The sequence below is a fragment of the Erpetoichthys calabaricus genome, chromosome 1, assembly GCF_900747795.2.
Source record: "Erpetoichthys calabaricus chromosome 1, fErpCal1.3, whole genome shotgun sequence".
NCBI lineage: Eukaryota > Metazoa > Chordata > Cladistia > Polypteriformes > Polypteridae > Erpetoichthys > Erpetoichthys calabaricus.
In genome coordinates this window covers 231,348,456-231,370,397 of record NC_041394.2, presented here as the reverse complement: position 1 = coordinate 231,370,397, position 21,942 = coordinate 231,348,456, and the positions used below count along the sequence as shown (strand labels likewise).

At 37.2% G+C, this 21,942-nt stretch overlaps 1 protein-coding gene across 1 annotated transcript in view; it reads right to left on the bottom strand.

The window, feature by feature from the left end:
* LOC127526207 (mucin-19-like) overlaps nucleotides 1–21,942 on the bottom strand; it is a 62,599-nt gene that overhangs the window by 1,924 nt on the left and 38,733 nt on the right. The window contains exons 17-28 of the mRNA XM_051921023.1: nucleotides 18,216–18,459; nucleotides 17,968–18,008; nucleotides 17,395–17,480; nucleotides 17,093–17,247; nucleotides 16,873–17,011; nucleotides 14,155–14,259; nucleotides 13,875–14,066; nucleotides 13,304–13,540; nucleotides 13,014–13,170; nucleotides 12,596–12,721; nucleotides 10,411–10,552; nucleotides 4,180–4,211 (exon numbers count right to left, since the gene is read on the bottom strand). Of these exons, the coding sequence (XP_051776983.1) occupies nucleotides 4,180–4,211; nucleotides 10,411–10,552; nucleotides 12,596–12,721; nucleotides 13,014–13,170; nucleotides 13,304–13,540; nucleotides 13,875–14,066; nucleotides 14,155–14,259; nucleotides 16,873–17,011; nucleotides 17,093–17,247; nucleotides 17,395–17,480; nucleotides 17,968–18,008; nucleotides 18,216–18,459 (1,656 nt within the window). The remainder of the gene's footprint in view (nucleotides 1–4,179; nucleotides 4,212–10,410; nucleotides 10,553–12,595; nucleotides 12,722–13,013; nucleotides 13,171–13,303; nucleotides 13,541–13,874; nucleotides 14,067–14,154; nucleotides 14,260–16,872; nucleotides 17,012–17,092; nucleotides 17,248–17,394; nucleotides 17,481–17,967; nucleotides 18,009–18,215; nucleotides 18,460–21,942) is intronic.

Sequence of the window (21,942 nt, the reverse complement as noted above, 5' to 3'; positions counted from 1 at the left end):
ATCAGAAACAAATGAGATTTTCAGAAAAGAACTCAAATAGAAAATATCACTATCCACAAATAATGTGCTACTTTATATATCAAACCCACAGATACCTTTACCATTAGCTCTTAACACATTAATAGAATTTAAAAAGACATCTGGACTCAAAATGTATTTGAAAAAAAAGTGATCTCTCTAGCACATAAACTAGACTGGACATCTATGTGTTAATTCTATCAGAATAGTTTAAATATCTAGGGATAAATATCAAAACTAAACGTAAAGATCTTGATCAACACAATTTTAGTAATGGCATGGAAAAAAAATCAATCTAGATGTTAATAGACCACCTTTCCTCCATCTTTCCTTAGCGGGGAGAATCAATACTGTCAAGATGAACGTTCTTCCGAACTAATTTTCAATTTTATTAACGGGTGGTAAATATTCTTACTAAAAGGACCTGAAAATTAGCGCAAATTGATGAATTTACACCAGCTTGGACAGCAATGGATAATGAATCTTGCTGTACTTTATATGTACTGCTTTTTGCCCTTTTAAATACTAACTCCCATCTGTACCAATAATCCAGATGTCCACCAATCACATAAAATATGGAACCAATGCATGGCACACTTCAAGGCAGAAAAGCTTTAAACTTTTGTTACTCTACATGATAATCACTTTGTTCAACCTTCTCAAACCTACTCAGTATTTTATCTTTGGAAAACACTCAGGATTAAGACACTAAGAAAACTGTAATATAGATTACATATTTGCATCAAATTTAACTTACCAGTAACACAATATTTCTGCTATTCTCAAATTAGAAATTTTGTTAAAAGAAATCTGCCCATTTCTCAGACAGCATCTCAACAATAAGTAAAAACATCTCAAAGAATGTTCATTTCAGCCAAACTAGGGTACAGTGGGAAAAAGACCTTTCAGTTAACATCTCAAAAAAGAAGTCAACCATACATAGAATTCACTTTAGCTCTATATGTGACAATTACTCAATAATTCAACTTAAAACATTTCATCGATCACACTTCTCATTTAAAATTTTCCAAAATGTACCCAAGGCAAGATCAAATTTCCGAGCATTGCCATCTAGCTCTATCATCAGTAGGCCATGTGTTTTAGGAATGCACCAAATTAATACTCATTTTGGACAAAAATCTTTAAATACTTATCAGACAGCCTTGGTGTCAAAATCACATCTAACTCAATAATAACTATATTTGGTGTACTCTCAGATGGGCTTATAGTGAATAAACCTTATTGTAATAGCTTATAAAAAAACTACTAGCATGGAGACTTATCTTGCTTAACTAGAAGAATCCCAACTACCCTTTTATAACTCAGTGGGTAGCTGACATTCTGTATTATTTGAAATTGCAAAAAAGCTAATTATTTTCCTTTTTAAAAATATGTCGAAACATAATTAAAAAACTTAGAATAAACATTCTGCTTTTGCTCTCCTGTCTTCCTTTCGAATTGGTTGAAGTCTTGATCAGTTAGGTTTTGTTTTTTCAAATTTTCTATTTTTTTTCTCAAGATTGATTTTAAAGTTATTGTTTCATAAGTTCTGCAAATTTTATCTGATTGATCATATACTATGTTGCTTTCTTAAAATAAAATTTTGAAAAAAAATAAAATGGTTGTGTTCATAAGAAAAACAAAATTGGTGTCATGACAAATCCAAAACAAATTCAAATTTATTTCTGTAGCACTCAAACAATAATTCATAACAAAAGTAATCAAATCTTCAAAAACTTGTTTCCTCTCCCTGATGGATCTTTTCATGCATTTTTGTTGTGGCTCATGGCCAGGGCCCTTACCTGGCCAGGACGCCTTCATAATGGAAGGACCTTTGGACAGAGTATGCACAGAGCATTACCTCCCCCAGATCGCTAGATGGCAGCCCCAGTGGGTTGCTAAAGCACCACGGATTCCTGCAGGGCACAGTGAGAATTGGAATTTTTTGTCTCAGCCCTTTTCAGTTCCATCGGTGCTGCCAGGGGGTGTTGCAGAGACTGGGGAATCCTACTTTTTGGGACTCCACACTTACCTGTAAGTGCTCCCAGACCAACATTTGGGAAGTACTTCTGGGAATAACATAAAAGAAGCCCACTGCCTTCATTCCAGAAGCCAGAGATGGGATGTGGAGGACAAAGTTTACTGGAGGAAGAGTATAGACAGAAGACAAACAGAGAGAGAGAAGAAGGCGAAGAAATTGCTTGTGTACTGTTCTGTTTAGCTAGGAAAGCTTTGGGAAGGGATCCCACAGTTTAATAAAAGCCTGTGTGTAGCTGGACTTTTGCCTCGTGTTTGTCTGTGTTGGGTTTGGGGAGCTGGTGCGCACCCTGCAGGACACATTATATATTGTTTTTTGAATGCTTAAGCCCCATTTTTGAGCCTGTACAGCCCTTGAAGTCTGCTGGTTGAGTTTGGGGTTTGGCTGACTGAAGTGATGTCTGTTTGTGAGACTGACCAGTAAAGTCCTGGTCAGGTATTTACGCATTTAAAAGTTTTTCACTCCTTTTAACCATCTTGTGCCATGGTACATGTGGTATAGCGGGTCTGCGGCTTAGAAGAAAAGGCCAGCTTTTAAATAAATAATAGCTTCACTCGCGGCTTAAAGAGGGGGCGTGGTAGTGTGGCCAGAGCGGTTCCAGGGCGCGATGCAGGTTTGGGTGTTTCCACACTGAAGTGCACAGGTGGGGGATCTCCCATGTCCATGATTGATGCCAGGAGCTGCTAATTGCCGCACCTGTGCCACATTCCCATTATAAATAGGAGAAGTGTGAGTGCAGAGGGAGACAGAAAAAAAAGGAAAGAAAAGAACATGTTATGGGAGAAGAAGGCTGGAGGCAAAGGAGCCGGTGCGTGAGTAAGTGAGTGAGCAAGCAGGAACAGCAGGCTTGCTGGTGGTAGCAGGCAGCTGGGAAGTGAGCCCTACCTGGGTGTTTGGCCAGCACTAGGGGGTAGATGGATTGGGTCACTCCTGCTGAGTTTTGCAGAGGAGCAGGAGTAACCACGATTGAGGATGGCTTGCTGCGGTCTTGGCAGTGGGAGTTGGAGGCTTGGGAGATGGAAGCCCCAGTGTGAACGCCCTGGTTGCTAGGGAACCTGAGTCTTGATCTGGTGGAGCCCTACAGAGGTAGGGTTCATAAGTCTACCAGACCAGAAGGAGAAGGTCAGCTGCAGTTAGGGCAACTCCCCTGGTGCAGGGACCGGATGGGAGAAACAAGGGAGTTGCCAGCTAAAGAAGGCAAAAGGTTTTTAAGGGACTGCTTCCAGCCATTACTGATTTTAACCTCATTTTTAGATGGAATATTTATTGGGATTTTAACTTCCACTTAGGAACATCCTGTTTTTAATGGATTATTTATTTATTGACTTTTGAAGCACTGCACTATTTATTTGAACATTGTTTGGTTTGGATTTGTTTTGTTCATTTTTAATCAAAGCACTGTTTGTACTTTGCACCTTCCCCTAGTTTCATTTTGTGTCCTCATTGTCCAGCTCATCCGGTTACATTATCAACGGTATCGGGTTCAAGAGGCTCCCAAAAAGGAGATGGGAGCATGGAGCATGACCCGCATTGTCACAGTGCATACAACAGAAAGTAAAAAAACTGTAGTGTGTGATGCAGCACATAATAACAAACCATTACTAGGAGAAGTAGAGGAGTAAAGGAGAAACAAACAAAAGATATAGATATTGTTGAAACATATACAAACAACTATTGCTTTTTTATTTGGGATAACACAGAATGCAGCAAGGTCTTCAAAATGTTTACTAAAAACACATTTGTTTAGGGTGTTGTGAGCATATCACTGAACAACCTGACATGTGGATTATGCCATAACGTAAGATTTTTTCAAGGATGTTTTTAATATTGTTTGCTGTTGTCCACCATAGATGCCTATTATATCAGAAATGTTGCTGTCTCTGTTGTGCATGAACACATGAGATTATTTTTTTTTTTGGCCATCACTACTAACTACATAAGACAAGTAACATATTAACAAATATAATTTTTGGATGGAGTATCCCTTTAATGTATGATGGTCTCAGAATTCTATTATTCTAAGCTCAATTTGTGTTTACATGTATATGATTTGTTTCTAGACAAAAGTCAAGTATAATATACAGTATAGAATAGGGCGAATTTTGCAGATTAGTAATACCTACCTTTGCAGTTCAGTACTCCATTTGTGCATTTGCTAAAGAAAAAAATAAGATAATAAAACAATAAAAAATGTGTATATTTCTAATTTTTTTCCATATTTTTAACATTTACATAGTTCTGCACTACCTAAGGAAATTTGCAGTTCTATTGATTAGGACATATTAATCCAGCTTCAGGGGATGTACAAACCAGTGTGTTTCTTCTTGTTAGCTAACAGGGTGCTGGCAGAAATTGGGCTACTGTTGGCCAAAGAAGGAGAAGAAGAGGGGGGAGACATGTCTGGAAGCAGGAGGAGAGGAGGAAGGTAAAGAGAGTGGAACTGAGGGTAGGAACTTTGAATGTTGGCAGTATGACTGGTAAGGGGAGAGAGTTAGCAGATATGATGGATACAAGGAAGGTTGATATATTGTGCGTGCAAGAGACTAAATGGAAAGGGAGTAAGGCCAGGTGGATTGGATTTTGGTTCAAATAGTTCTATCATGGTTTGGATGGGAGGAGAAATGGGGTAGGAATTATTCTGAAGGAACAGTATGTCAAGCGTGTTTTGGAGGTGAAAAGAGTGTCAGGCAGAGTAATGATTATGAAGCTGGAAATTGGAGGTGTGATGATGAATGTTGTTAGTGCATATGCACAGCAAGTTGGGTGTGCAATGGATGAGAAAGAAGATTTTTGGAGTGAGTTGGATGAAGTGATGAACAGTGTACCCAAAGGACAAAAAGTGGTGATTGGAGTGGATTTCAATGGGCATGTTGGTGAAGGGAACAGTGGAGATGAGGAGGTGATGGGTAGGCATGGTGTCAAGGAGAGGAATGAAGAAGGTCAGAGGATAGCGGATTTTTCCAAAGGGATGGACATGGCTGTAGTGAATACGTAAATACAAAAGTGAGGGCAGAGCCAAGGACCAAATGGTGGGAGTTGAAAAAGGAAGACTGCAAGGTTGAGTTTAGGGAGGAGGTGAGACAGGCACTGGGTGCAAGTGAAGAGTTACTAGACAGTTGAGAAATTACAGCAGATGTAATAAGGGTGACAGCAAGAAGGGTGCTTGGCGTGACATCTGGACAGAAGAAGGAGGAAAAGAAAACCTGGTGGTGGAATGGGTAAGTGCAGGAGAGTATACTGTATAAAGGAAGAAGATGGCGAAGAAGAAGTGGGATAGTCAGAGAGATGCAGAAAGTAGACACAAGTACAAAGAGGTAAGGTACAAGGTGAAGAGAGAGGTGGCAACGGCTAAAGAAAAGGCATATGATGAGTTGTATGAGAAGTTGGACACTAAGGAGGGAGAAAAGGACCTGTACCAATTGGCTAGACAGAGGGACCGAGCTGGGAAAGAGGTGTAGCAGGTTAGGGTGATAAAGGATAAAAATGGAAACGTACTCTCAAGCAAGGAGAGTGTGTTGAGCAGATTGAAAGAGTACTTTGAGAGGCTGATGAATGAAGAGAATGAGAGAGAGAGAAGGTTGGATAGATAGATAGATAGATAGATAGATAGATAGATAGATAGATAGATAGATAGATAGATAGATAGATAGATAGATAGATAGATAGATAGATAGATAGATAGATGAGGAGAAAGAGAATCAGGAAGCACAACGGATTAGCAAGGAGGAAGTAAGGGCAGCTATGAAGAGGATGAAAAATGGAAAGGCCGTTGGTCCAGATGACATACCTGTGGAAGCATGGAGGTGTTCAGGACAGATGGCAGTGGAGTTTTTAATCAGCTTGTTTATTGGAATCTTGGAAAGTGAGAGGATGCCTGAGGAGTGGAGAAGAAGTGTACTGGTGCAGATATTTAAGAATAAGGGGGATGTGCAGAACTGTAACTACAGGGGGATGAAATTGATGAGCCACAGCATGAAGTTATGGGAAAGGGTAGTGGAAACTAGGTTAAGAAGGGAGGTGATGATTAGTGAGCAGCAGTATGGTTTCATGCCAAGAAAGAGCACCACAAATGCAATGTTTGCTCTGAGAGTGTTAATGGAGAAGTATACAGAAGGCCAGACGGAGTTACATTGCATCTTTGTGGACCTGGAGAAAGCATATGACAGGGTGCCTTGAGAGGAGTTGTGGTATTGTATGAGGCAGTAGGGAGTGGCAGAGAAGTATGTAAGAGTGGTACAGGATATGTATGAGGGAAGTGTGACTGATGAGGTCTGCGGTAGGAGTGACGGATTAATTCAAGGTTAGGTGGGATTACATCAGGGATTGGCTCTGAGCCCTTTCTTATTTGCAATGGTGATGGACTGGTTGATATACGAGCTTAGACAGGAGTCCCCGTGGACTATGATGTTTGCTGATGACATTGTGATCTGTAGCGATAGTAGAGAGCAGGTTGAGGAGACCCTGGAAAGGTGGAGATATGCTCTGGAGAGGAGAGGAATGAAGGTCAGTAGGAACAAGACAGAATACATGTGTGTAAATGAGAGGGAGGTCAGTGGAATGGTGAGGATGCAGGGAGTAGAGTTGGTGAAGGTGGAGTTTAAGTACTTGGGATCAGCAATACAGAGTAATGGGGATTGTGGAAGAGAGGTGATAAAGAGAGTGCAGGCAGGGAGGAATGGGCGGAGAAGAGTGTCAGGAGTGATTTATGATAGATGGGTATCAGCAAGAGTGAAAGGGAAGGTCTACAGGACAGTAGTGAGACCAGCTATGTTATATGGGTTGGAGACAGTGGCACTGACCAGAAAACAGGAGACAAAGCTGGAGGCGGCAGAGTTTAAGATCTTGGGATTTGCACTGGGTGTGACAAGGATGGACAGGATTAGAAATGAGTACATTAGAGGGTCAGCTCAAGTTGGAAGGTTGGGAGACAAAAGTCAGAGAGGTGAGATTGCGTTGGTTTGGACATGTGCAGAGGAGAGATGCTGTGTATATTGGGAAAAGAATGTTAACGATACAGCTGCTAGGCAAGAGGAAAAGAGGAAGGACTAAGAGAAGGTTTATGGATGTGGTGAGAGAGGACATGCAAGTGGTGGGTGTAACAGAGCAAGATACAGAAGACAGGATGATATGGAAAAAGATGATCCACTGTAGCAACAGGAGCGGCCAAAATAAAAGAAGATTGATTATGACATATTGTACCCATTCACATTGCTTTAATTATACAAAAAAACTCTTATTCGCTGTGCCTGCAAGGAGTCAGAAACTATCCTGCCCTAGATAGCATGTCGGTTCATTAGCAAGTTATTCATTTTTGGGACTGACCACAATTTAATTAAACAATTTGCTATATTTTCATTTTGTATTTAGAGACTGTATATTCTGACTGATCATTTAACTATTTTAAAAAAGGCCAAAGGTTTTTTTTGTAGGATAATAGCACTCAAAATTGAACCATATATAATCTCAAAGTAACATGGAACTAAAAACAGCAAATATTATGCTTAAATTCATGTTTGTAAATTTAAAAATACTTTTCAGTACAGTATTACTGTTTTGAATTAGAGGATGAAACTGGCAGTATTTTGTACCTGTTCAGTCGGAAGGAGTATTGGTTTCAGCTATGTACCAAAATTAGTGGAAATATTATTACAAGAAAAATTGATAACAGGTTTATCGTTAAAGTGAATTCATATCTGTGTGATTTACCAGTGGAGGGAAATTTGGAGAGGGGATATGGGCAGGTTTTGTAATGACCCTAGGCTATGCTTTCTATTTATACTTCAAATGGCCAGTCATGTACTTGGTAAATAAGCATGAAAAAAGACAGCATTCTTTGGCACAAAATGAGTTTTACTCACAAACGGAATATGCTAGTGGAGATATGTTATGCATTTTAAAAATATATAAATAGCAATGATACTCACCACGCTAGTGTTTAGATCTAGCAGTGGCATGCTGACGATGTATATGCAGAATACGAAGAAGTGTTTGATTTCAGTCTGTAACAGGGAGGTGTAAAGTTTTGCTACCTGTAAAAGATATTGCTGAAGGGGTATAAGCAGATACATAAATGCTGGTGAATCATGTGTTCCTGGTTTCTTGTTGTCACTATAATTTTTTGTTATTCAGTTTGAAGCACACTTGTTTCGTTATACCTTTCCAGTAACCACTTTATTTAGATCGAATTTGTTTCTGCTTCTATCGCGCACGCACACATACATTCATATGTGAAAACATCATTATTTGAAAACGCTATGCCATTTGAGCATGAGTTTAGCTGCAGCTAAAGTTACGACTAAAGTCACATGAGTTGTCATTTGAACATGTTTTTTTCTTTGATCTTGCCTGTACTCCGCGTTATGGTGCATGAAACTGAAAAATGGAGACATAGCAGAGTACAGGCAAGATCAAAAAAAAAAAAACACTTTCAAACTCATGTGACTTTAGTCAAGTGACTTTAGCTGCAGGTGGAAGTTCCAATTTCCTTATGGTGCCAAGCAGATTTGTGTTGCGGTGCAGCAGTCTATTAGCTAGCGATAGCGCTGTGAAGAAGCTGTCTGTTGTTACAGTTCTGCCTTTGTCCAGAAACAGCTCCATAAGCTTTATGACCACAGACTTGGAAAGTCTTTGCCTTGGGTTGTAACTCAAAAAACAGCTCTCAACAAAACGGTATCAGACATCCAAAATCACAGCAAATCTGTCATTTTTCATACATTCTGCATGGGTGTCTTTGTTGTCAAATCACAAATGCTGCATGGTAGTCTGATAGCGGTCACAGGACCTTGTATCTTTGATTGCCGGTTCCACAAATAGTTCTGAGCAGGCGTCAGTGACAGCACCAACTGTGGTCATTGGTAGTCTTGTGAAAGAATGGAGATAAATGCCATCAACTCAGAGAGGGAGAGGCAAGTTCGTTGTACCACATGACCGTCACTGACAGAATAAAACTGAATAATAAAAAAAACAAGTGTTAACTTTTACAAATACCGATAATTTACACAGGGTGTTACAGACTCAAATCAAATGTATGTTTTTATTATATTATAGTAATAATAATAACAGCAGCTCAATACTCAGAGCTCCGAGACTTGAACCTGGTACCTTTGGGTTATAAGACAGTAGTTCTTACCTCTGCGCCATTCAAGAATGCATATAAACTTCAATTGACATTTGAGCTTGGGTTTTTAACTCCTTGACAGCAACATGTACAGTAAATCGAATGATTTTTTTTTCTTTGGTTATATTCTTGAATAAAAGCACATGTTTATTTGATATTTGGACCAAAGTCTTCACACATTATATACTTCATCCCATTATTAATATAACATGGAAAAAGTTTCTGCTTTAGGTATGTGTTCAGCATTTCTTGCGTCTCATTTCCTTCATCCTACACTTACCCAGATCTTTGTAGACACGGAACACACATGAAATGCATGTATTCCAAATAATGATATACTGTATTATTTACCTTATACAACTCCAGGTACCTGACATGCAGATAAAGAGCCTTGGCTTGAGCTCGGAGAACATTTTGCCCGAGTTGAGCTCTGTCAATGGGGGGGTAGGGATGGGATAGCAGGCTGCTGGCTGCTTGTGCTGATTGACACATTTACAAAACAGAAGACACCGATGGAGCGGTGTGAAGGAATTTAAGGTGGGCCTGGATTACGAGTTTTTTCGCAGGCTTCAGGGATTCTAGTGTTAAGTAAAAAGAGTACCTTTACTGATTCAAATTGTACCCTAAACAATCATTTTTGTCACCAGATAACTACTTAGAGTTTGTTATGAAAAAGGATAATTACTTATCTTGTTGTTCTGTGGAAATCCAAGGAAATGCAGTTAATTGTTATTTGATTTAGTGCCGTTCTCATTAATAAATCCTAGCTTCTTCTATATGCAAATTAAGCATTTCCTAATCACTAAAATAGGAATTGTTAGGATTCCCATTTGCAGGAGCTGTATATTTTATATTTGTTTTGTTTTTGGAATCAGCTTGATAAATATGTTTCAACTAAATATCTGATTCAAATGGTTCATCATTTTTTAGAATGTAACCAGTATGAATAACTCTCACTGTGAGTCAGATATCTGTTTCTTATCTCTTGATCTGCATCACAAAATCATTTATCTTTTCTCTTTTTAAATCAGTACTTTAAAACATGAAAAAAATGTTTCACTTGTACCATCACAAAATATGCAGATAAAATTTAAGAGTTAAAAAACTGTTAACAGTGTATATTTAATGGCAATACAAAATTATTATCACCTTTCAGAACATTATCTTCCTTCTAGCGTAAAAAATATTACATAAAATGTAACGTGAGTTTTACAAAATATAGCACTGCAGGACTTACCAGATCTCAGTATCCTTTTGCATTTCTTCACCTGGCTGAACAGTAACTCCATTATAGTAGCAGGTACATCCTTCCAAAGTTGTGCATTTCATTGTGTTTTCATCAAGGTAGGGTGTTTCATCTTGGCATTTTGCATAGCAGCCTATAAAATTCAGTAAGTATTATAATTTATTAATAAAGACATGATTCCTATAAATTCATATTTCACCACTTGCACATGTAGATACCTAGTCTCAGTCATTCTCAGTGGAGAACAGAGAGGTTTATGGATGTAGATGTCCATAGCTTAAATTCTTGTGCTCATTTCATTAGTACAGTAGGTGACTTCAGGCTGAGCTGCTCTTTGTGACGAGTTTAGGGATTTTCATTTGAAGCTGTTGACAGAAAGTTTGTACCTCATTGTTTTCTGTGTAGACTCATTGAATACACATCGGCTGGACCTGATGGCGTTAATCCTAAAGTACTGAATGAGTGAGCTGGGCAATTATTTTCCATCTGAGTCTGATCCTACAAAGAGTTTCAGCTGTATGGAAGACATATTGTGTGGTACCTGTCCCTAAGATAGTGCAGGTAAAAGACTTAAATGGCTCTGACCTCACACATTATGAAGACATTGAAAAGGCTAGTATTCACTCACTTTCAACTGCTGGTTAGAACAGCCCTGGATCTTCTGCATTTGCCTATTAGGACCACATGGTACAGATGATGATATCATCTCTTCTGAATAGAACCTACTCCCATGGTGAGGATTTTTTTTTTACTTCTTTAGTGCCTTCAACACCATACAGCTTGGGGAGATGCTGCAGTCAATGAGAACTGATTCTACCATTGTGTCCTAGATATTGGACTACTTAACTTTCAGTCCACAGTTTGTGAGGCCTAAGACATGAGTAGCACAAAGGATCCACAGGAAACTGTACTGGCTTCCTGTTTACCTGTACACCTCAGACTTTAGGTACAATACTGGGTCATGTCATGTACAGAAATTTTCTGATGACACAGCCATTTTTGGTTTTATTAGTGGTGGAGAGAGAATGAATACAGGACACTTATTATAGAATTTGTTAATTCTTTGATATTTGAGACAAAGATACAAAGTTACTAATTTTAGCTTAGATTGAGAAACAAAATTGAAACCAGATGGCACATTATTTAATATAAGAATTGTTGGAGTTGAATTTGAACCCTGGTTCAATGTGCACCTTGTTTGTGATGCAGGTGCACTGTTAAAAGGAACCCAGCTACATGATTTGATGTGTCTGTGCTGAGTCATATTCTTCTGAACTTCTGCTTAACGGCTGAAGGTATTATTTTGATATTCGTTATGATAAAGGTTTGAATTATTAAGAAAAGGCATTTTAAGTGACTTTATAGCAAAAAAGGGAAAAGCAAAAACAAATCTTGGTATAAGAAAAATTGCTCAAAGTATTATTTGTATGAAACATATACAGCATACTGTAAAGAACAAGATATCTCTGCTTGTCGCTAAATATGCAGGTCAATCTTCAAGTTGCATGTCAGTATAAGAGAAGGAAGAGTGTGGCCTGTGCAGGCATAATTAGACATGTGGAGATATAATGAACACAACTGTGCGAAAAATAGAAATAAGGTAGTCCCACTCTCCATCATGATAATTAATCTAGACCACTATAATTAAAATTGATGAGAACAATTCAAAAATAGAACAACATATGTGTCAGAACATAAAAAGAAAGATTATGAAAAATATGTGACTTGGAGAAAGGCATATAGTTAGGAATGGCCAAGCCAGAACTGAGATAGGATAAGAGAGATCTGAGTAAGATTGCTTCTGTGTACTTTGGAGATGGGTAAGTGAGAAAGCTACCAAGCAGACAGGCAGGGAACAACCTGTTTAGAAAGTCCCAGATGGTTTTAAGACTTGTTTATCTTTATCAGATTCCTTTGTTGCTTAGATTTTTTTTATCCCTAAGTGATGTCCATTGTGTTTTTGTTAAAACAAACGCACAATTGTTATAAGTCTAGATTTTGCTAGTACAATGCCAAGAGCAGAGAGACAAATAAGATTCTTTCATTTACAGCATATATTTAACAAATTTATTTCAATATTATGCTTTAAAAAAAAATCTTTTGAATTGCATGTAAAACAAGTGGGAAACTCTAAACACTTTTCAAAAAATGTAACCTAAAAGTGGTCCAAACTTACCTTCAAGCTTTGCCGAATAGAACTCTTGAACACTGTTACTGCTGCATGTCTTTGCTGCTCGTGTTCCACAAGGTTCATAATGCCAACTACACATCCCAGGCTCATTGTAGTAATCACAGTAGACCGCTGTAAAGATGTGGTTACTTAATTTTTAAACTTTAAATTGTATATAATTTAATTAGTAAGTTTGCTTTCATGTGTAAAATTATAAAGGATGCACATTAATATGGCAAAAATCTTAAAATGTATTTTAAATAAAGTGATATTTCATTCATATTTGTTAGCTAAAAGCAGTTTGTTAATACAAATGATACTCATTATTATTTTATAATATACACACATTATATGTATTATTCTAATGTTTTCTGTTTTTATAAAAATATGTTTATCATTCTCTAGGCATCAGTGCTGTACGTACGGCAGAGGTCAGGTGTTCTCCACTTTATGCAGACTTCAGCTTCATTGCAAGCCTCTGCATATGCAGCCACAGCAGTACAAAAACCTAGGAATCTTCCTTCCATTTCACATACACATGACTCTTGTACACACACATCATAGTAAGGCTGAGGATCCACCTGAATTCAACAGGAATTTGTTTTATATATTTTTGTAAAACCTGAAGTTAGACTCGTAAATTAATCTGAGCAGAGTTAAACAGGCCACAAAACGCTAAGAAGTATGGTAAAATGTTAATAGTTTTCTTTTCACCTTTTTATGACACTCTTGAAAGACTGTATCTTTAATGATGCCGCACCTTCGTTGGGCCCAGGCTGTACAGTACCAGTGTTTTTCACAAGGAAATGTTTGGTTTAGAGTGTCGGAACATTGTTTAACTTTCCAGCTATTGCCAAATTCCAAGGTATTCGTCACCACAGAGTTCCATCTAGTCTGAAGTTCATTTATAGAGTTTCCATCAAAATTTCCACACAGGCCACAAACTTTATTCTGCAGATAAAATAAACAATCAGTGTATTTTTGTGAGTATTGCCTGTAATGTCATTACTTAAGTTACTATTTGAAAAACAGACAGGTAGCAATTACTTTTTACAAACTTACTGTCTTTGTCTACAAAGAAAGCTATTTCAATGGTAGCATATCTCATGCTTAGAATATGCTGCTTCTCCCTGCATCCCTGCAATGGGAAGGGCAAGTACTGAAAAAGTATTGTGATATGGATGTGAAATGTTCTGATACTCATCATACATCACAAAAAATGTAAACAAGTTCTGATGTACATTTATTCATTACTTATGAACAGCATCACAAAAGTGTAACTTACCTTCCACATGGATGTCAGTATAACAGTGACACGTGTGTGCTTGTCCCATATCAATGTTATTCCATTGGAGACTGTTATAATTAGGTATAATCCAACTGTGTGAACAGCGTAATCGATATTTGTTTCTGCACTCTGGTCCAGATCAGTTGTCTTTTCTGTCAGTTTCAAATCTCTCAGCTCTAGTTCTTTATTCTGTGCAATTATAAATATTCATAACATTTGTTTTAAGATTTCATTTTTAGAAACTAAATTGAACACATACTGATAAAGCATATTTCACCTCGAATGAAATTTTCACTGCTCTTGAACATGTAAGTGCTTCTTCACAGCAGGGAACGCTTTCAGTTGTTATCCGGAATGAGCCATTTGATTCGCCACAATAGTCCTTTAATAAAATAAAACATTTTTATGTTGAAATATTGTAAATCATAGTATAAATATAACATTCAATAGTCTGGAGAGACCTACACAGATGGTGGTACACAGACCTCTCAGTATATCTGCCAATGCACATTTCTTCAACAACAACAACAGTCATGTGAGTCAACTACTGATTCTCTGCTGGTAAAGTTTGGTTTCAATGAAGAAGAAAACAAATGGTAACATCTTTTTACACAAGGCCATTTAATAACCTTGACTTGGTTGCATTAATTACTTTACTGGAAATTAACCATACCAAATAATTATCCTCACGCAACACTGCAATGTCTACTTCGTTTAAAAAGAAAATGTTTTGAATGTTTTTTATCTGTGTAAAGTGATAGAATATAATAAGTAAATTCATCAGTCACTTAATTTTTCTTTCACATGTTAAACAGATAACAAAAACTGCATCCCCCTTGTTGTCACCTACAACCCATATCTTGAAGTACTTCAAAAAATTATAAAAGAACTTCAACAAATACTAAATAAAGATGAAACACTGAAAGATGTATTCCTAGAACGTCCCCTTCTGGCATACAGACAACCACCAGACCTGCAGCAACTAATTGTCCAAAGCTCCCTGAGTGAACCAACAGATAATGATACATCTCCCTGCCTACAGAAAAGTAAAATGTGTGCTCACATTTAATAAAACAGATTGTGTAGTTATATCATCTAATGTAGTCTACCTAATTCTTTGTATGAAATGTCCCAACACTGCACTCTATGTGGGAGGAACTGGACAAACACTCCGCCAAAGAATGAATTTACACTGGTTCCAGATTAAGCGTGGCAATGTGGACTTTGCAGTAGGAGCTCACTTTAGCAGTCACTGTGAGAAGGATTTTAAAGTTACAATGCTTATGGGCAACTGCAGGAGAAAAAGGAATGGGAAGTTAAACTGATGCTAAAATTTAATACATTACAATGGTTTAAATAGAGGCAAGAGTTTTATGACCATTTACATCTCTTTGACTGACCCAGACAACCTGACTACAGGTCAACATATTATGGAAAAAATCAACAAAAACCTCAAAAGACTTTGTTGGACAGTTATCTTATCAAAATATCTTGACTATACATTGCTTTACTCTCCCACTAAATGAATCTTAGCCTGAAGAGGTCTATTAATTTTTTTCTCAAGATATCTCACTTAAAGGTTTTCCAATGCTGTATCTGTCCTAGTGTCTACAATATATAAACACAGGGAATTCCAGTTTCTGTATTACATCTTGCCTGAAGAAGGGGCCCAAATTGCCTCAAAAGCTTGCATATTATAATCTTTTTAGTTAACCAATAAAAGGTGTTATTTTACTTGACTTCTATTGCATCCATAATGGCTAACATGGCACAATAACCTACTACTACATGTAAAACAGTAAATTAGCTATTACAATTAATGATTATCTTCAAGAAAAAGTAGAAAACTTGGAAACTAGAATTTTCTTAAGCCTTATCACTCTGAAAAGAATAACAAATTTAATTAAAATAATATATTAACATTGACCTCAATTAGGGATATCATCAAGAGGTGGAAGCATGTTGAGAATGCATCCATCTTGGAGCAAACTGTATCAGAAGCATAGGTTGGGCTGTGACAGTCTTAGGTGGCTGTGGTGTTTAAAAGGCTTCAAAGTGGTAAGGCCTCTGGAGTACATCACAACTGAATGGAAACGTTGAAAGCACTGAATATTGTGGGGATATTTTGGTTAACACTACTATTCAATAATCTGTTGAAAGCAGGGTTAGTGCCTTAGAATTTGAACACTTTATTGGCAGCCGCCACTTGTGAAAAGTAGTTCCAGAGGTTGTGCTACCAATTACAAAGGCATTACACTCCTCTGCTTCCTTGGGAAAACCTCTTTAATGAAACAGAAACATTGCCTAAAAATTAAACATACATTCAGTAGAACAATGCTGATTTCCATCCAACCCGGGATAGTGGAGCAACTCTTTACTCAGGAATTTGCCAATCCTCTTCATGTATACTTTGTTGACATGGAAAAGATATCTTGTAAGAGCTGCTTGAAAAATATGATGATGTAGTATACATGGCCAGCATCGAAATACGTGAGATTACATTTGGTTTAAAGATAGTCAACAAATTTATCATTGCTAAAAGCCTAAAGGCATACACTGCTGTAGTAAACATTCAGTATAATTAATAACAGCAAAAGTGTGTAAAAAAATACTTGTTTATATGGTATTTGATAGTGGCAATGTGTTGCCCTAAAGTGCATTTATTTCAGTTTAAATTAATGCATTAAGTTAGTAGACAAATTAGTTGGCAGGCTTCATTATTACTTACAATATTTAGGGATTGCAATAATAAAGCTAATTATTTCAGAATGATATATTTACAACAGAATATTTTCTGAGGAGTAGAAAGAAAAACTTGACCTATTTATCAGATACATTATATTATGTGTGGGTTTGTGAAGGCTTTTTTATCCCCTCCTTTACCCCACTGCACAGAATGAAGGTCCACCCAGTGGGTCTACAAATGATGGTATCTAGTTGCAACATAAAATTGTGCATATGTAAAACAGGTCTTCAAGTTTTTACCAGTTCTTACCTCGACTAAGGTATATTCACAGTTTCCATCAAAGCTGTACCATTTCATATCAAATGTCTGAAAGTGTCCATCACCATAAACCTGGCATTTTCCTGGACATTCATATTCTGTGCATGTCCATGTTCCTTGGCTACAAGTGCTAGAAAGCAAAGATATTGATTTGTAAATTTAATTCCCCATCACCCATTAGTGTGTGGTAATTGCATATGTTTCAACTTACCATGCATTACATTCACTTTGAACGCTGTCTCCTGGATTGTATACTTCACTTCCAAATATACAGGGGCACTGATCTAGAGGAACACATTTACCTGTAGAGTCTTTATAAAATCCTTCCAGGCAATAGCACCCACTTACACATATTGTATTTAAATTCTGTAAGTTAAATAAAAAAAAACCTGCATTGTATCATTATAGCTAACAGATTATCTACACGTGAGACAAAGATAAATTACTTAATACAATTTAAATTAAATGGGAGAAGTCTGGAAAAAAATCAAATCAAAACATTAGTTAACTTACAGGTAAAGATAAACTGGAGCATGTTCTGTCAGATGGGAAATAGGGCTGCTCCCAGCAATTTATATATGCTTGGTTTTCTCCACATTCTAAAGGAAAGCAAAAATGTGACAAAAAATAAATCTTTGTAGAGTAACATCTTCAAAGTATACATGTTAGGGGAAACAGACGGTATTATGTGGTATTAATATAAAAAGTAAATCATGATTGTCTTCCGAACACTGTAGAAAAAGATATATACAAAGGAACAATATAGGTTAAACATTTCTAAGCATTTATAAATGTAATTAAAGAAAAAACAACAAACAATCTAGGAATAAAGCCCAGCTATTTAAGTTTGGTAAAATCTTGTTACCTCAGCTTGTCCCTTAAGCATTTCAATCCTCTACAGCAATGATTCTTTGAAACAGAGAGGAGCCATGACAACCTGATCTGGGATCAAACAGTTGTCCTTGTCTTTTCAAAAAAGTCAATTCCAGCAAAATAAACATAATTTCTATTGTACTATTTCTTAATTTTGGATTAAGGACTGTTATAATCTTTTGAAACATGCTTTTCCTTTAAGGTACTACTTACCAATTGGTGTTGGACATGTCAGGAGTCCATTCTCACAATCACTTCAAATGAAAAATAACATTATATATTATTATATTATATAGAATCTAAATTAATACTTTCAGTTATTTTCAGTATAATTTTTGTGTATAGATTTTTTTGAAAGCCTTAGTTCAGGAATATATATTTGAAAAGCAGAAAATTGGTGTAGACAATTTCACTATGATTTTTCTTTCGGATTAATTTATGAAGTAGATGATGAAGCTCACCATTCTTGTCCATTAATAATTGTCTTCCCTGGGTTCACATTATTTCCTTCATAGTAGCAAGGACATTCTAATTTTGAAACACAATTTCCGTCGTCATTCATATATAGCCCTTCCAAGCAGCCACAGCTATCAACTGGAATGCCTTCCATGTCACAAGCAACATCATTCGTTGAAAGGGACTTGCAAGTATGATTGCAGGACACCATGTTATAAGAGAATATCTGATTGGGAGGGCATGAAGGCACTGTGTGGAAAAAACAAACAGTTCTTAAAAAAAAAAATATGTTGTAAGGCTCAAAATGTAATATTCATTTGCATAAGTAAGGCATCACCTTATCCTCATGAATCATACTTATTGAGACAGAAAGTATTCGTATGCAGAATAACAAGATTTTAATGTGTGATCTTATTGACATATTGGATGCTTAAGTAATCCTTCAAATTTTTAATGAAACATGTTCTTTTCCTGAAACTGATGCCAAAGGGTATTAAAAAATGATTTCCACATTTCCCACATCTCAAGAAAATCTGCATAAATATCTATTCATAAGTTTTAGAAACGATTAAGGTATATGAGTCAACAATCAACAAGTCCATTTCTTCACAGTGTTTATTTAGGATGTTAAAAGTAAATGTTATTTCCTTCTTCTGTAAGAACATTATACTAAAGAATTGCTTGGCATTTATCAGCTTATTATTTGTCTTTTTCCTCTGCCTTCACAACTTACGTGGCATACTGCAGTCTTGCTAATGGATAAAAATGGGGAGTATCAGTGCATGGATATTGACTAGTGTAGAACAACAAACGAAGACTCAAATATGGAGTCATTGAGGTTATTTTAAGGTGCTGTAAATAATTTAAAATTGATGCTAGGTCTATTTAACGTTGCAATAAATAATAACATACTTGTGCTTTGATTTTAAGTCAGTCAAGAAAAAGTATTTTTCAAAGAGGCAGTAAAACAAGTCTTTTTTAATGTCAAAGTATGGGATAATTAAAGAAAACCTTTAATTTATATAAATCAGTCTTATCATGAGGGAACAACATCTAAGGCAAATAGGGAAAAGTTAGTTTGGTTAATTGTGTTGTATTAATAAATAGCTACCAGAATGCAAACATAAGATAAACTACTGGTAGTGTGAGTGCTAGGGATGAAGAAACAGACTGGTATGGTGGACAGTAGCATTGGCTTTAAGAGAGTAATCAGCCCTGAACAGAGTGCGAGGCCATCACAATCAAAAAGGGGATGTACCCATACCAGGTTCATTTAGGGTTACATAACACAAATGACTGTATTTAGGAGAACACATCCACCAAGTACAAGAGTAAGGTAACCTGTCCTTCCCAGTATACGGCTGAGGTCCAGACATACAATGGTGCTTGAAAGTTAGTGAACCCTTCAGAAATGTCCATATTCCTTCATAAATGAGAGCTAGAAACATCATTAGATTTACACACATCTTCTAAAAGTAGGCAAAGGGAACACAATTGAACAAATGAGACAAAAACATCATAATTGCTGGAAAATGAGGAAAATGATCCAATGTCATAAGTCTGTTAGTAGCAAAAGTATGTGAACCTTTGCTTTTAGTATTTTATGTGACCGTCTTTTGCAATAATAACTACAAGTAAACATTTCCAGTAGGCCTTGTTCAGTCCAGCACATCAGCTTGGAGGAATTTTAGCCAATTCCTCCATACGGAATTGCCTCAACTCAGGGTGGTTGCTGGGCTTTCTCAAATGAACTCCCACAGCATTTCTGTTAGATTAAAGTCAGAACTTTGACTTGGCCATTCCAAAACCTTTATTTTATTCTTCTTCGAATAGTCTTTGTTAGGCCAGGCTTATACTTCACTCAACATGACATGCTGCAGCAGATACTCCTGCTACGCAAGTGTTTTACTGTTTATACTTGTGTGTATACTTTACGTAAATCTGGAAGATTTCAACAGGTGGCAGTGTGAGACATTATCACGGTGAGAACAGGTTCGGCTTCGCTGTGTTGTGAATTGCCTGGAACACCCATTAAATTCCGATGACACCTTACCGCAATATCTCTGAAAAGAATGTTTAATGATTAAATCCATCAATCCAGGTATGTGTCCATTTCGGCAAGCATTGGGCACAAGGCAGAAACAATCTCTAGATGGGGCATCAGCTCATTTCAAGGTAAATACAAGCACTCACATACATTAACATCATTTTAGTGTCACCAAATCTGCATATCTTTGGAAGGAAACCGGAGCACACTGTGGAAACCCAGCAGGAAATACCAGCGACATGACTCCCTCGGAGACAACAGTGCTACCGCTCCGCCACCGTGTCACCCCCATGTGTATAATTATTAACAGTGTTCATTATTGAAATGAAATTAATGATTTATCTGGAAAAGGTAACATGCATACTTTAATGCATTTCATCATGAAAGTGATATCAAGTATAAATCTAAGGATTCTAAATGTGTAGAGAGTTGAAATATCATAAGTTTAATGCATTCTGTGTGGTGATCTATTGCTGTTTGCCGCTGCTGTCAGGTCAGGAGGAAGCCCCAGAAAAAAAGACGGCACAAAAGATGGTATGTGAGACTTTTAAAATGTATCGTGTCATTTCGATCGGGAATATGCGACTATTGAATATAAAAGCACCACGAATGGATCTGTATGTTGGCATTTTGTTTCACCACATTGAACCATTCATCAAACATCGAAACACGCACATCGATCCCGTAGGATCCGCTTAGAGGCTTTCTGTCACATGTAGATAGTAAACAGAGACTCTGAAATCACATTCCAACCTTTATCACACTGTGCCCCCCGACTTTTTGCTGGTACTGCAACTCACGCACGCGTCGCATTAATTTCTGAGGACCTGCTCAATGTCAATTGAATGCTGGGAACGAGTGGCAGCCATGATGCGTGCGCGTATGCGTTCTGAGCATGAAGTATAAACGAGCCCTTAGAATGACTTGTCTGCTTAGGGCCATTGTTTTGCTGCATGACCTAGTTTCTTCTGAGATGTAGTCCATGGACAGATGTCCTGACATTTTCCTTTTACTTCACTGGTATAATTCAGAATTAATTTTCCTATCCACAATGGCAAGATGTCCCAGCCCAGATGAATCAAAATAGGCCCAAAGCATGATACTACCACCACCATGTTTCACGTAAAACATTACTCCAATAGCTTTCAGGCTTATTCACATTCTCTTTAGCAAAGTGTACCCGGGAAGCAATGTTTTTTTGGAAAGCAGTTGCTTTCTTCTTGCAACCCTGCCAGGCACAACACTGTTGTTCAGTGTTCTCCTGATGGTGGATTCATGAATGTTAATATTAACCAATGTTAGAGATGCTTTTAGTTGCTTAGATGTTACACTTGGTTCTTTTTTGACTTCGCGGACATTCACACACCTTGCCCTTGGAGTGATCTTTGTTGGTTGACCACCACTGGGGAAATTAAAAATAGTCTTAAACTTCATCCATTTGTACACAATCTGCCTGACTGTGGATTGGTGCCTTTCGAACTCTTTAGAGATGATTTTGCAGCCCTTCCCAGCACAATGACCATCAACAATTATTTTTCCGACATTATCTGAAATGTCCTTTGTCCGTGGCATGATACACTGATAAACTGCATAAACATGTTTGAAGATGAAGCCCTTAATAGAACCCTGCTTTTTAATATAAACCAGGTGCCCATTCAAACCTGATTGTTATCACAATGATTGAA